Consider the following 15,636-nt stretch of genomic DNA (forward strand, 5'->3'; position numbering starts at 1 on the left):
AGCTACGTGTTCAATCCTCAAAGACACTTGGCATTGGACAGGGATCGGAAGCTCCGAACGGGGATCGGAAGCTCCGAACTGGTTCAGAAGCTCCGATCGAACCGCTTCTTCCGAACTGTTTTTGGGTGCTTCCGAACTGGTTTTGGACCCCCGGGACCTACCATACCATTTTCGGACGTTCCGGATCTGATTTTCCACTTATTTTAACCAAATAAGGACTCCTTAAACATGTTTTGACACTTTTAAAATTATATGTCATTTTCTAACATGTTTAAAATCACCTAATCTTGTAAAATGGATCCGGGCTACTACAGAGAATACACGTGCACATGGTGATACATCAAATAATAATTTGATAAATTCAATTATAATTGCACTTTAGTCCCTCAATTCTTCAAAAATTATAATTCAGTCCTCGGCCCTTATTTTAATTCAATTTCAATCCCAAATAATTTAAGAATATTAGAATTTAAATCAAAACTCTAAATATTCCCAAATTAAATTTATTTGGATTAAAATTAAATTATCTCGGATTACATTAAATAATCCTGGATTAAATTAAATAATCTTGGACCTTACAGTGAAGCTCAAAAAATCTGTTGTGTTTGTCATACCAAGGGCAAGCTCTTGACTTAGCTACATAACCTGTTTTGACGCCCTCTTCATGTGAAAAAGCTCTAACAAGATGAATATTGTTTTGGTTTTCCACTTTCTCTTTTTTTCAATCTTCGGATCTTGTATTTATAGTCTCAAAGAATAATATAGACATTAGATACAAGAATATGACTGTTGAAAAATGTTATGTACTGTTTCTGACAACACAACGGTCATATTTAAGTTTTTGGAAGGCTACTGATCAGTTGAGAAGAGTTCCATCAGCTGATAGCACCAGGTGACAAGTTGAGAGATCAGGTGACAGTACCTCGACTGATTTTGAGAAGCCATGTGACACCATCTCGACCGGTTGAGAGGCAAAGTAAGAGCATCTCAACTGATTGTGTAAATGTCGTCTGTTCAAATACCTATTAGTCTTGCTGTGTTGATTTCTGGGCAATGTGGTAAATGCCGCAAGAATCACTCAATTCAGAGTTCATATGAGAAATTTATGTGCGAAATACCAGAGCTGCTCAAATCGGTCGAGTAGAGCTTTGCAGTCGAGGAGATCTCATCGGTCGAGTTCATGTCGATCGGTCAACTGCAAGTAGATCTTGATGCGTTGATTTTTGGGCAAAGTGGTGAACATAAAAGTTGTAGCTCTTTGTCTTGGCTTTCCAACACATCAAGAATAACGCAATTCGGAGTTAATATGAGAACGTTATGCCCAAATTACCAGACCATGTACAGCCTCAAGTTCTGTTATCAACCTGTGCAGAACCAACAACTTCAATGTGATTTATCATCTTCTTAGGCTTTGATTTAGACTCTGACTTGTGAATATGACTTGTATATCTTTTTAATATCTTTCCAATGCATATTGAATCATTCCATTTGGATAATGGATCTGAGAGATATGGCCATTAAACTAGAGCTGGAATGTAACTCCATCTACTGCTATACTTTCGTCCAGCTCTATCTTGAGACGATGGTTTGGCCTAGATATTATCCGAATTGGTCAACCTGTCATAAGACATGACTTGTAGACTTCTGCGTGGGCTATGTGTCGATTTTGGCGGCTGGTCCTTTGGATCATCAAGCTATGAGATATGCTTGTAACAATCAGCTCGCCAGTGAATCCGAAACATATTTACTTAAGTGTTTGAAAAAAAAACTACACACTTGAGTAAATATGTTAGAAACACAATAACAAGTTTTGTTATCATCAAAATCAAGATTGCTTGCATTTTCGGACCCAACATATTACCATTAGTCTATTACGCTTTCAAGCATTACAATATTGTATAGGTTGTATAGACAATAGTTGGAGCCCAACAAAAACTAAAAAGATTACAACAAGTGTCTCCAATAAATGTGGGTCGCCCACTGAAGATATTGGTTTCGTCCCTATTTTTGTATTGTTTTATATATGCGTAGAAATTATTTTAGTACATAAACTATTGATAAAAATATCAAATTGGTACATAAACTATTAAAAATGGTTTAATTAGTATATGATCAAACTCAAAAGTCAATTTTGTCTTTGACTTAAATTGTTTTTAAGTCCAATATTGTTATTAAATTCAATTAAATACATATTTTGCTTTTTATATTATTTTATTAATTAAAATTGTAAAAATAAATATTTACCAATTACTATAATATAGAAAAAAAATTATGTATCAAGTATCCGAAAAAGTATTCAACATGAAATTTGGATATCTTAATGTAAAGACACACACACATATATATATCATTTTTTATTTTATTTTGTTAATATAAATAATAATATTATAATCAAGATAAAGAGAAAAACTTCATTTAGTATACATTTTTTAATATATATTATTTTGAATATATAATTTATCAATTATTATATACGAGTTTTGTATGCTGCCCATCTCCCGTGCCCACCTTCGTGCCCACCTATGAGGTGACACTCATCCATTGGATGATCCATTTGTATATGATTCATCTCATCCATGGGATAATTGCCACCTCATAGATGGGCAGGAAGGTGGGCACGGGAGGTGGGCAGCATAGCAAAACTCTATTATATACATGTGTGTATGTGTATGTTTGTATAAATTAATATTATAATAATTTCGTACAATGAGTACGATCTTTGTTTTATAACATAAAATTTTAAATAAATATAAATGCTTATAATTGTATGAATAAAATAAGAAAAATACAATATGTAACTACTTTAATTGAACAAAAATAGTGGACTTTAAAATAATTTAAGTAAATAGTAAAATTGACTTTAAAACTTGATCATGTATCCATCAAAAAAATTTCAATAGTTCATGTACTAATTTTACCTTTTACCACTAGTTCGTGCCCTAAAACGAATTTTATTCTTTTATATATATATATATATATATATATTATATTATATTATATTATATTATATTATATTATATATATATATATATATATTGTTTTATAAAAATAGCTATCACGATTATTTTTAATTTAATATATTTTTTAAAAAAATATGTGTATACATCGACTAAATTATATTTTTTTTTACAAGTAACAGATGTACATTTAAGAATAATAAAATCTTAAAATATCACGAGTTCGGATATGTTTGGTGGATCCCAGCAGTATAAAAATATTTTTGTTACTCCCGAAATTTAATTTTAATCTAAAACAAAAAGGAGGAAAAAAAGAGAGAGAGAAGAATGAAACTCCTTCGCTGATAGGCCTTTTCTTCCACATCTCTGAATCCGAATCGTTGTAAACAGAATTAACCGAAAAGGTACCCTTTTTTTTTTCCCTCGCAAATTGCTGCCTTTTAGTTTACGCTATTTCATTTTCATGATAATGTTTATATATTTGTATTATTATGCCGTTATTTGATTTCTACGACTGAGATTTTGGAATACTTTTGGATATTTTTATATAATAATAATAGGAATTTTCTTTTTGATTGTTCTAGACTGATAGTATTGTTTTAATGTTGAATACGATGATTCATGTGATGCAAGTTGTCGTTTTCATTGGTTTAATTTCCTATATGGTTTCGTGGATGGTTTAGTTTGGTTCACCGGTTTTACTTGAAATCTTGCTCGTCTGTATACATGGAATTTGCTGTAGAAAGGAGGCCTTCAGAGTTGAGCTATAATTTTGAATGTTTTTTAGTTCTTTACGATTGATTTGTTCATATTACTTCCAATAGAGGAGTATAGGCTTTGATTAGCTCGATGGGGAGAGAAGGAAAAGAAAGGTTGTTAATAAATACCCTTTTCACTAGTATAGATGTGGTAAGATTGGTTTGTAGTTAAGCCTGCATGTAAAATTTCTGATTCTTTTTCATTATTCATTCTATGTTGGACTGGGTCCAACAGTCATCATGCCTTATGAGAGAGATTCGGAGGGATCACATGTTTCAAATCTTTTTATCAGCTGGTTTAGGAGTTTCCGTGGCTTTTCTTCGGGGATTTGAGGTTAAGAGTTTTGTTTTTGTTAAAATCACCTTTTCAAACAAATTAACAGAGTAATCTGTTTTTCCTACCACTTCAGACCGCGAGATTGGCATATGATGTCTGCGGTTTTTGGCATAGTAACACCTCAATTTTTTTGTGAATGCATTTGAAAATTAGCTGATTTTTTACTAATGCAACTTGACAACAAGAATATAGACCTTAGCAACATTATGAACTAAAAAGGTGATCTTTGAATGGTTTGCAGGGTATTTTGTTCGGATGCTGAAGTGTTGTTGATTCATCAGCTGTCACTGCTAGAAAGTTTGGAGTTCAGTTATAAAAGTAGCTGGATTCTTTTTCTCGACCTAAACAAACAATTTAAGCCACTTTTTCCTTTTGGAATAACTGCAACTAGTCTATATACTGTTGGCCTGTTGCTGAGACCAATTAAAGTTCTTGTGGTATTGTTGATTACATTTCAACATATTGAATGATGTGGTCTATACATCTTGTTCTCAACAAACTATTAAAGCCAGACGAAGAAGATTTCGAAGGATCGGCTGGAGATCACTTAACTTTTAGAGAACCCTACCCATTAAAACAGTCATCAAACCTAGATCAGTGCAAACCTTCCGTCTTGGCCCACTTCACTGACGTAAGTCTCATTTCTTCAGCTGGCCTTGTTATTTGATGTGATTTTTCTCAGCTATTCCTGACCTCAATTGCGGTTATATAGTGGTCCTAGGTGAAATAAACGGTGTACGTGGTTGTTATGTAAAATATGACAGTGTTGTACTTCGTGTCGTACCACCAAAGACAACACAGTGCAGCGGAAATTTAAAGCGTAAATAAAACTCAAGTAATAACTTTTGCACGAGTATAAAAACTCATGCGGGTGCCTTAGGGCTAAATATCACTAGTAAACGTAAGAACAGTCTTACAAAATAATCCTAGTGATTTTACGAAAAGTCATTAAATTCTAAATTCCTCAACACGTTGAGAAATCAAAGCATCCTAAAATACGACAAGGTATAAAAGAAACTGGATGCAACTCCCGTAGCCTAAATAGAAGAGACAGTAAAGATCTTCGAACAACACTATTCCCACAGTGTTGTCTATGGTGTCTTCAACACGAACGGCAACACGGGGAAAAGCAACAACAATGGTTGCAAACCTTGCTTCAGAATTCTTCAGATTCTTTAATGGAATTCTTCAGAGTATGCGCAGTGAATTGTAGTCTGAAGCCTCTCTTTTCTTGTACGTGAAAATCTTCTTTTATAGATAATCATCCAAGCTTTGAAGATTTCCTTAGATAGAGTCCTACAAGAATAGGTAACAAAGTTTTAGTAGGAAATAAACTCTATCAAATATTTGTAAATCATATCTTGATAATATCGAATTATATTATGTCAAAAAATCACCTTATCAAGATCTAATTTAAATTTTGGCAAATATATCATTAACATATTCGAAAATATACACACAATATTTACCAAATATCCTAACTTGTCTAGAAAGCAAAATCTTATAATTTCCAATTAATTAGGGCCGAAATATTCACTAGAGATAATCTAGAAATCAGTTGTATGCAACTTTTTTCATTTTGAATAAACTGGAGTATGCCATTAATGATTATAGGTCCCGCATATAAATCAACAATACACGTGGGATTGTGGTCTTGCCTGTGTTCTGATGGTTTTGAGAACTCTTGGGGTCTATGACTGCGATATTCAAGATCTTGAAGATCTATGTTGCACTACAAGGTAACTTGTTTTTGAGAAGATCTATAGCTCTAAATCATGCTTCGTCAGATTTTCTGTGGCTTCTTTTCTTGATGTAAATGGAATGAAGAAATTAAGTGCTTTAGGATTTCTACCAAGTTTTGCCACAGTATCTATTTTCTAAAATCAATTCTATTGTCCGTTTCCCTTGTGTGCATGCTAATTCTTTGATCATGATAGTTACTTGCCAGCCCGTGCTTATGTTGTATAGTCCTCATGGAGTACCAATAAGCTGTATTCTTGTTTTTCTATCAGTTGATGATTAATGATAGTGATAATTATGGTGTCAAAGTGTTTATATATCTGGAATATTATGCTGATTGTCTATCCTTTTGTTCATGTCTCCATTTCAGTATTTGGACTGTTGATTTAGCATATCTGCTGCAAAAATTTTCCGTTATATTTACCTACTGTACAGTCACATTGGAAGCCAACCCAGACTTCTCAGTGGAGACCTTTTACAAGGTAATATTCGTCATGAACTTGTGTACGTAAGTTAATTGCTTGTTAAGTGGTAAATGTTTTGCGACGAGTGTTACATCTAATAATCAGTAACCTCATCGATTCTTTAAATGTAATGTAAATTGTGAAGATTAGCTTCACAACAATTGCATGTACATATAGCTTTATCGTAACTTGGTTTATCAGATGTCATGTTGCTTCATGTAAAAGTGGCTAATCTGTTGAGTTTTGCTGATATGCTCTGCTTCTTGTCCCATTGAGTGCTTACTTCAGTTCGCCGTCATACCTTTTGGGTTTTCCCCTGTCCATTAATATTCGTTGTGCATGAACTTGTTGCTGAGCTGTGTCAACGCTTGTTGCTTTTCAGTTATTGTTGCTGAAACTTGCGTTCATCTCTATATGATTTGCATGTTAAACAATAAAGCCATTACCTCTCTCATGATTTGTTGTATTAACTATATCTTACGCAGGAGCAATTACCTAATGATTTAGTTCGAGTAAATATGCTATTCCGGGAAGCTCGTGAAGCTGGAATCTTTGTAGAGGTACAGTCTACTATCTATGTTCATAAGAGATTCCACATATTTATGTGCATCAAAATGACTTGTCCATGGGATACTTTTTTGAAAATCTTGATATGCCATTCAAGAATTAGCTCCTTAATGTGCTAGCTTTAGATTGAAGACCTGCATCTACCAGATCTATTGTAGATTGAAAATGATATACAACCAAATTCTTTCATTTTAAAATTTCTTCAATGGATTCCAAGATACAAAATAAGCCTATTATCTCGATGATATATTCTCATTATTTCTCTTCATGATTAGCCTTTTCTTGTTTTTGGTCTCCTAGGCCAACTTTTCCTAGTAAAATGCCACTATCTCTTGACTTTATGTAATTACTTCTACATCTTTTTCAGTCAACTATAATTTCATTTTTATTGTATGCAGTGCAGATCAGTTAGTGCCAGTGAGATTTCTGAGTACATCTCATCCGGAAAGTATGTTGCTATTGCTTTGGTTGACCAGTATAAACTAAGGTATACTGGACATTTATCTCTTTTATTTATTGCTCAATTGAGGAAGTCTGTTTTTCATTTCCTATTTCCAATTTTTTTACAAATGTGGCAGAGCCCGGCGTGATAGCAAAAACATAAAATTTCAGTGAACTATTTAACGGCATAATAGCAAAAACATAACATTTCTGAGAACTATTGAAGCTATCAGTGTGATTGATCAGACAAGTACCAAGGGCTTTCGGTAAACTTCTTTCATTTCCGAATTTGCTTGCGACAAGTCTTAGCTCGTTGTCTGTGTTCCTTGTCTATGAGTTTTACCATATATTTATTTACCATAACTCAAGCCTTTGTTTTTGTTTCTGGGAAACAATTTTCTATCCCCCGAAAAAAAAAGAAGCAGCAAAAACCATTACCGAATAAAAACTGAAATTATCATTTATATTCATTCTCTCTCGCCAGATTGTATTTTCTCTCATGTTCAATCTCTAAATATAAATGTTACCTTTAACTAAATTCTAATATTATATTATTTGATAACTCGGAACATAATATTTTTAAATTTTGAAATATTTTATCCAATACTTTTTGGCATACTTTGACATCTACTGTAACTGTATGTTTGGAAAACAAAATCGAAAAGGAATTATTTTTCATAATACCTGGGCTTATTTGTCAAGTGGCGGTCTTTTGCAGAATGAAAAAAAACTGAAGGATGTTATATTCTTCATAATATCTCACAATTTTCCTGGAAATATTTCACCTTTCAAACTTGTAAAAAATATGAATTTTGTTTGTTTCAGTCCCCCCATGTTTTCTGGATGCAGTAATTCTCGGTCTGATGGTGTTTGTGTCTCTGATATCTGTAGTGGAAGCACCGGCTACACTGGTAAGAATTAATCAAGTAGTGATTTAACCGGCAATCTTCATTACCTGTCTTGCAAAAGATTACTTTCACATGTAGAATTGTACTGAAAGTGATCCCATTTAAAAATGTAATTATGTATTTAGCCATGTCGCTATTATCTCAGTGGTAGCAATTGAATGTTCTGATTTTGCCCTCATGGTCTAGTTCATTGTATGCACGCGCGCGCACATAAAACTGATTTCTGCTACTGGCTCTGCAGGACATTACATTGTTATATGTGGCTATGATGCTCGTACAGATGAGTTTGAGATTCGGGATCCTGCCAGCTCAAGGTTTTCAAGTTTTTTCTATGTCTATGTATGATGTCGTTTTTTTTTTTTCGTTAGAAATCTTAAGAATCACCTTGAACTTCAATAAAGCAGTCCTAACCTTACTGATGTTTTCGCATCTGATGGATTTTTGAAAATTTAGTCTCATATTTGTTGAGCTTGTTTTAAACGTAGTTTGTTTTCACTCTATAAACATTGCAGAAAACGTGAGAAGATTACTTCATGGTGTTTGGAACAGGCGCATAAATCCTTTGGAACTGATGAAGATCTTCTACTGGTAAAGCTACCAACTCTACATTACTTTCACCATGTATATTAACATTCTGACAATTTGAGCTACAATAGCTCGGTTCTTGAAATATTGAACACCGATGAATTATATTTTCTTCTTGTTGAGAGGTGGAAAGACTCAGTGTTACTAACATGTTGATCGGTGCGTCTCGTTTTTATTAACTAGAGAAGGTGGTGTGTCTCAAATTTTATTGCAGATTTCTCTCGAAAGGATAAATGGGACTCGTTAGGGATGAATTCTTTGTATCATTGTCGATTCTCTATCAGTTTTTGGATGAAAGAAATGCCATTCATTTGGGTTATTGGCTGCTCACAGATCTGTCGCCCTTTATATGTCACTGTGTTAGTGTGAATATAATTCGAGTCTATAGACTTGTACATAATTACAGAGGAAGCATATACGTTCAGCAGTCGTGGATGTTAAATAGTTTATTGCTACCCGAAATTTTTTTTGATGGGTATTACATGTATTTTATATTTAGGATTTTACTTGTTAACGATTATATTAGGGTTTTTTTTAATAAAGAATATAAATACTAAAAATTTAACAAAACATAAGCAAAATAATTTATTCGTATTGATAATATTATTATTTGGTTTATTCGTTAATTTGTCATGTGTATAAAAGTAATAATAGTATTTTGAAGAAAAATTAAAGTTTCATTTTTTTTATGAATAATAAAAAATGTAATAAGTTTTTCAAAATAAAAGATTAGAAGAAGCGACTGATAAGTGTCTGTAAATTAATACTAGTATTTTTTAAAAATTAATAATTTGAGTTCGGCTTAAATTAAATACATTTTCAAGTTCGAGTTTGATTTTATATTTTTTTTTGCTTGAGTTTAGCTCGAAATGGAGGTTGAATTCAGTTCTATAAGTTCGAATATAAATCAAACATTCATTCCGTCCCTCAGTGGTGTACCCAGAATTTTTAATCAGAATGGGCGAATTCAATAGATTTTAAAAAATATACAATAAATATCATATATTAATTTTATATGTTTTTTGCAATAACATTTTCCCAGATTTCATGCTTTGAAAATACTGAATAACATTTTCATTATCAACTCATCAACTGTATCAAACACATACGGTACCAAACAATTATTTAATCATTTTCAACAGATTACGAAGTGATGTTTTAATAATTTTCATTACTAAAAAAAACTCTCTATTGCAGTTACAACAGATATATAACATTGCTAATTTCCAAAGTAAATATATCAAATGAAATATTGATGTTTTTTTTTCTATTAGACGATCCTTTTAGCAATCTCGCTAATTTTTGCAACATCAAAAAATTGATTGCTACTTCATATCTAAAATAAAAGTATGATGTTGGTGCTCACGATGTGCTAACTTTATTAAAGTAAAATTAGATGATAAAACTGAGCAAATTAAAATAACTTTTCTTATCATAAGTAAAAAAATAAATTTGATGGATCAAAACATGCTATACATAACAATAAATTTGTGTACACCCAGTTAAAGTGATTGTTTAAATCTCTGAAAATATGTCACTTCATAAAATCTTTCAAAACGATAATATTTAAGATGATCTTTTTTTCAGTATTTTGTCGTGATCTCTAAATATGTCTTTATTGTTATTTACTCAAAGTTTATCATGATAGTCAAAATAGAGGTGACTCTTTTGTAATTGAGGAGGTTGCACATTAAAATTTGTATTTTAAAAAGATATTATGGTAGTGTTTGGGAGATAGCTGAAAAATGTTTCCAAAAAGCTATCTCAAACACTGTCTATATATATAGTACTAAATTTTTTAAAATTTGAGATGAAGCGGTCGCACCTTTTCGAGACCATGTAGGTCCGCCACTGCCATCCCTATTATATATGTCGTGTTTTTTTTTGTTTGTCCAAATATATAAGCATAGATCATTTTGTGCAACCATTTTTGAATGCATTAAATAAAGATAAAAATAGAAAGTGTATACATAATTTGCTTTACGAATGTTTTTTTTTTTAATCTGTCTAAAAATAAAAATAAAAAAAAACAAGTCTTTGTAATCGGGACGGATCGAGTATTTTAGTCACTTTGAATAAAGAAATTGCAAACTTAAAAATACGCTTAAATAAATTCGATTTTTCTAAGTGTTTTTATTTTTAAAAAAGCAGAAACGACCTTTAGATAAATGTTAAAGAAATATTTTTATTTAAAATTTTAAATATTTAAAAGCTAAAGTCCAAAAAGATTAAAAATTCTAATTTATACTCTCGTTTTTCTTTTCTTATTTTGGATAGAAATTTATACTTTTTAATTGCTTTTATTCTGTCGGCTTCTCAAACCAATCGAACTAAACGAGTTTTATCAGCTGGTTGGAACGAATTAGATTGATTCGTTGATGAACTTGGAAGCGTGGTTTCCATGAAATCCAAGGGAACTGTGAACTCCGAAATTCCTCGCTGAGTCATTAAACTTGTCATTTCTACAATTCAAATAATTGAAGAAGCGTGATGTCTAGGCTGTGGGCGAGGTTCACATCGCTCTTCACCAGCAGAACATTTTCTGGAATTGATAAATCGGGGAATAGATATTACGCCAGAAACGAAGAAATCGATGGTTTTAGTAAGTGCCTCCTCTCGCGTGCTCCTCATTTGCGGTCTTAGGTTTCCCTCTGTAAATTTTTGGGTTTTGGATGATCTTAGGGTTCCGATCATGGGTTTGGTTTTACTCTATCTGCTTGTCTTGAAAACGCTCAGTTTCTGCCGTTTGTTTGTTTGGCATGTAGGAATTGGCTTTAGTTTTAACCGTGGAATGTCTGAAGTTTTGAACATGGGAAAAATGCTAGTGTGGGCTGTAGTTCTTCAAGATCACATCTTTTTATACTGTTTTGTCGTGGTTAATTGCTGTTGATTCTAATCGGATATGGCAACGTTCTTGGTTGTATATTTGTTTATCAGTGAAGGAGAAACGATGGGTAGAGTTTAAAGGAGAGCATGATCCCACCTCCATTCCTGGTATGTTTTCTCGTTCTCTAATTTCTTGGTTGAAATTATTTGCCGTTTCATTTGAAAATACTCTGTAGTTTACAGCTGACACCCCGTCAGTTTTTTAATTTGTTCCTTCTATTACATTATGGATACCCCCAGGCCCCAAGTCAGTCTTATAGTTTTTGTTTGCCATTATTGTGATTGTTAAAGTCCAGAACCAAATTAGCTGCTGCTTTGAGTGTGATTTAGTTCAACATTGTATTTTCTTTTGGTGCTTGAAACCGTTGTCTTCTTCATGAATTGATTGATTTCCTCTCAGGGTATAACCCACCAAGGACACGGTTAACATTTCACATTCACATAAGTTTTAGTTTTTTTCTTTGTGGTCAGTAATTATTTATGTTTCAATAGTTTTATTGTAGTTGAATGGATATGCTGGCTGAATGGACAGCGCAAAAGAGCTCCAACTCCAGAGGTAGATGAGAATCATGAGATGACACTTCTTTTATGCTTCTTAAGTATTCGTATTTTCTGCGATGTACGCCTTTGATGTGGAATCCTCCATCTCCACGGCTACTGTCCTTGACTAGTCTTTATATATGTTCTTGGCTCAAGCCCTTTCAAAATATTTTCACAAAAGTTTCTAATTTGTATGCTTTTGTTTAGTTTGCTTTTGAACGTTCACTTGATTTGCCTCCTTTTCTAAGTAGTTAACTTTATTTATGAAAAATATTTTTAATATATATTATATTACATCAAAAGGTTTAAGATTTGATGAAGTTGATTAAAAAATTAAACAATTGGATTGTTGATTTTAGCAAGGAGGAATTCTGTTGGGAGTTGGGACATGGAAGTACTACTTATTTTTAATCTTTGGGATCGTGCAGACTGCGGATAAAGTTTGTATATGTCCTATTCTGCCAGAATCCTCTTACCTGTCCTGCACCACACTATAACTGTATCACATTCATCATCCATAACTGATCGTCGCCTAGGGACTTGATCATTTAATAACTGTTTGGTGAAAATATTTTTTCCTGTCTCACCACAAAAGTCTCTACGCAGTTTGAATTTGTTAAACCAACTCGCCTTCATAAACCAATCTACACTTCAACGTTTCTCAGTTCTCTGAAAGGTTTAGAAGGATACGATTGCTTCATGATAAACACCCCCCACAGCGGACCCAAACACATAGAGGGAGAGAGAGAGAGAGAAAGTGTCCGTGTGTTTGTGTCTGTGGCTTATCTCGTCAACTGTAGGGCCAAAAGGGCTCCTGAAAGTCTCTTTCTTGTGTCTTAAGATATTACCTTGAAAAACTTATCTCGGTCGATAATATGGTATGCGAAACAATAAAATTTTAGAATGTTGGTTTTTTTAACAGGAAATGACTGAGCTGGAAGCAAGAAGAGAACGTGTTAGACTCAGTGTTGCTTGTGAGCCTTACTGATTTTTTGCGCACTTGGTTTTTATTTCTGCCAGATACTTGCTGATTAAAGAACCATATTAAAGAGACAAAGTCAAGCACTTTCTTCTGATGAATCACAAAAATGTCTCTGTGTGTGGCTTGAGTGTAGGCTTTAAAATATTATGCAAATTTTGTTGTTGACCTTCTCTTATAAGGAAACTCAAGCAACTGTTTCTTTTTTTTTTCAATCACCACTCTGACAGTGTTTTTTCTTTTCTTTCTTACGAATTTGCGCAGATTGTTTTATTACTGTTGCCCTGTTCTTGAAAGTAACCTTCAATCTATTTTTATTACTCTCAGTTCTCAAGAAGGAAGAAGAGGAACGAAAAGCTAAAGAAGGAAAAGCCACAAGCATTGGTAAGCTTTCTCAATTTTCATTTGAAAAGTGAACCTGCTTTTTGTGATATGATGTGTGCACAAGCACTGATTTTGCATGGTCTTTTATTATAGGAAAAGCTGTGGGACCAGATTTAAAAAGCTTTATCCGGCAATTTCCTTCTGATTCAGAAAGTATGAAATGTTTTCTATGTAATCAGTTATTACCGGTGGTTTATTTTCTTTGATGTCTCCAACTTCCAATGATGTGGTAAATTATTTAAACAATTATGGTTTTCTTGCTTTGATTGCCTCAGACATAAAAACGGGTGATAAAATAGAAGAAGCATCTGATCCCCCGGATGTCACAAGGTCAGTCTGTTTAACCAAGTAGGTCTGGCTTCGAGTAGACTACAACTTGTTACATTCAGGGCTAATACTGTTTAAACATCAGGTTTAGAAATTGCTGTGGTATTTATTTTAATATAGTTTTGACAATGAAACTGAATCTGAAATGTAGTGACAAGGACCCCAAACAATATCAGTCAGAGAAAGAGTCCCCAAGTTCCTCATTTAGCTTCATTTCAGCATGTGGGTTACCATGATATACTGAGTCCTGATTGTATTTGATCGATTTTCACATGCATATGTTTCGATTTCTTATATCTGTGGCATACATAAGTTTTTTATGACTTATTGACTTCTATGTTTAAGACCTCCAACCATTCCACCTCTGCCGCACCACCATTGTCCTGATTTATGAACTTCACTTGCAAAAACAACACAAAGGGGTAATGAATATACATCTACTTTAATTTTCAGGTCTTCAGAGCCGACGGGAACTGGTGAATCTTTCAGACCTGGGACATGGCAACCATGAACGGGATGCTGCACCAATTCTCAAAAGTATTTCATCTCATCTTGTTTTGTAACCCCTCCTCTGATTTTTAATAGTGATATATTAAGGTGAATTTTGTATCCTTTTCTCAAACAATTTTGGTTCCAAGTTTTTGAAGTGGATCCTTTTTCTTGCCGAAGCTTACTGCTAGTTAAGATAAAGGTGAGAAGAAAATATTATATTATTGAATGAATTTACATCATTGTTTACTGTACAATATATAGACCCAAAGAATCCATTCGAGAACCATCTAATGACGTCAGCTACTAACAAACTAGTAACCATAATTTTTACAGTAAGCTATTTACAAAACAATACAATTAGTATTAATATTCTAATACTTTAACATTCCCCCACAAGCTAAGCTTGGTGGACGACATCACACTTGGCTTGGAACGCAATCTGTCAAAGGAGGCAAATGAGAGTGGTTTGGTAAGTATATCCGCAATTTGATCAAGAGCTGGAACATGTTGAACGAGTAAGGTTCCAGCAAGTACTTTCTCCCGAACAAAGTATAAGTCGAGCTCGATGTGTTTGGTACGAGAGTGTAGAACTGGATTTGCACTCATAGAGACCGTACTTAGGTTATCACACCAAATAACAGGAGCTTTTGGCAAAATAATTTGAAGCTCATGTAAAAGTGATTGGATCCACGTTATTTCTGCAGCAGCACTTGCTAAGCTGCGGTATTCTGCTTCAGTACTGGATCGTGAGATGGTATGCTGCCTTTTTGAGCTCCAAGCAATCAAACATTTGCCTAACTAAATGCAAAAACCTGAAACTGATTTTCTGTCATCAGGGTCAGTGGTCCAATCCGCATCAGAGAACCCAACAAGATCAAGAGAAGCAGACTTGGGAAAAAATAACCCATGATCTGAAGTTCCTTGCAAATATCGTAAAATTCTTTTTACGGCTTTCCAGTGAATATCTTTAGGGGCATGCATGAACTGACAGACTTTGTTTACCGAGAAAGAAATCTCTGGCCTTGTGATAGTAAGGTACTGTAACGCTCCAACAATACTCCGATACAGAGAAGGATCTGAGAAAGCTTCTCCCTTATGCGCAGATAAATAATCATTTGTGATAATTGGTGTAGGCAAAGGTCTAGCATTATCCATACTAGCACGAGCAAGAAGCTCTCTCACATATTTCTGTTGGGTAAGAAGTAAGCCACCATCAGAAGTATATTTCACTTCAACACCGAGAAAATAATGAAGTTCTCCAAGATCTTTTA

General features: G+C 33.5%; 2 protein-coding genes across 8 annotated transcripts; both read left to right on the forward strand.

The window, feature by feature from the left end:
* Positions 1-3,230: 3,230 nt before the first annotated feature.
* LOC140882296 (guanylyl cyclase 1) lies at positions 3,231-9,290 on the forward strand. Of its 6 annotated transcripts, none has more exons than XM_073288223.1 (10): positions 3,231-3,361; positions 4,294-4,683; positions 5,667-5,791; positions 6,163-6,274; positions 6,742-6,816; positions 7,222-7,310; positions 8,090-8,175; positions 8,414-8,486; positions 8,685-8,760; positions 8,972-9,290. In XM_073288223.1, the coding sequence occupies exons 2-10, from the start codon at positions 4,519-4,521 to the stop codon at positions 9,002-9,004; spliced, it is 834 nt and encodes a 277-aa protein (XP_073144324.1). In that variant the 5' UTR covers positions 3,231-3,361; positions 4,294-4,518; the 3' UTR covers positions 9,005-9,290. The 6 variants fall into 6 exon arrangements, with proteins under 6 accessions (XP_073144324.1, XP_073144327.1, XP_073144328.1 ...); XM_073288226.1 differs by having other exon boundaries at positions 8,114-8,175; XM_073288227.1 differs by having other exon boundaries at positions 8,156-8,175.
* A 1,780-nt stretch (positions 9,291-11,070) lies between these two features.
* On the forward strand, positions 11,071-14,619 carry LOC140882780 (uncharacterized). 2 transcript variants are annotated; one of them, XM_073288979.1, is made up of 8 exons: positions 11,071-11,359; positions 11,695-11,751; positions 12,147-12,199; positions 13,106-13,157; positions 13,490-13,546; positions 13,640-13,699; positions 13,822-13,876; positions 14,327-14,619. In XM_073288979.1, exons 1-8 carry the CDS (start codon positions 11,248-11,250, stop codon positions 14,382-14,384), a joined length of 504 nt encoding a protein of 167 aa, XP_073145080.1. In that variant the 5' UTR covers positions 11,071-11,247; the 3' UTR covers positions 14,385-14,619. The 2 variants fall into 2 exon arrangements, with proteins under 2 accessions (XP_073145080.1, XP_073145079.1); XM_073288978.1 differs by lacking the exon at positions 14,327-14,619 and adding an exon at positions 14,025-14,297.
* Positions 14,620-15,636: the final 1,017 nt, after the last annotated feature.

The sequence above is a fragment of the Henckelia pumila genome, chromosome 2 (genome assembly GCF_033568475.1).
Source record: "Henckelia pumila isolate YLH828 chromosome 2, ASM3356847v2, whole genome shotgun sequence".
In the NCBI taxonomy this organism is placed as follows: domain Eukaryota; kingdom Viridiplantae; phylum Streptophyta; class Magnoliopsida; order Lamiales; family Gesneriaceae; genus Henckelia; species Henckelia pumila.

Coding starts and splice junctions, on each gene's coding strand:
- LOC140882296 (XM_073288223.1), top strand. CDS start 4,519: ATGATGTGGTCTATACATCTTGTTCTCAACAAACTATTAAAGCCAGAC. Junction 4,684..5,666: donor TCTTGGCCCACTTCACTGAC/GTAAGTCTCATT, acceptor TAATGATTATAG/GTCCCGCATATAAATCAACA. Junction 8,176..8,413: donor TGGAAGCACCGGCTACACTG/GTAAGAATTAAT, acceptor CTGGCTCTGCAG/GACATTACATTGTTATATGT.
- LOC140882780 (XM_073288978.1), top strand. CDS start 11,248: ATGTCTAGGCTGTGGGCGAGGTTCACATCGCTCTTCACCAGCAGAACA. Junction 11,752..12,146: donor TGATCCCACCTCCATTCCTG/GTATGTTTTCTC, acceptor GTTTTATTGTAG/TTGAATGGATATGCTGGCTG. Junction 13,158..13,489: donor TGTTAGACTCAGTGTTGCTT/GTGAGCCTTACT, acceptor TATTACTCTCAG/TTCTCAAGAAGGAAGAAGAG.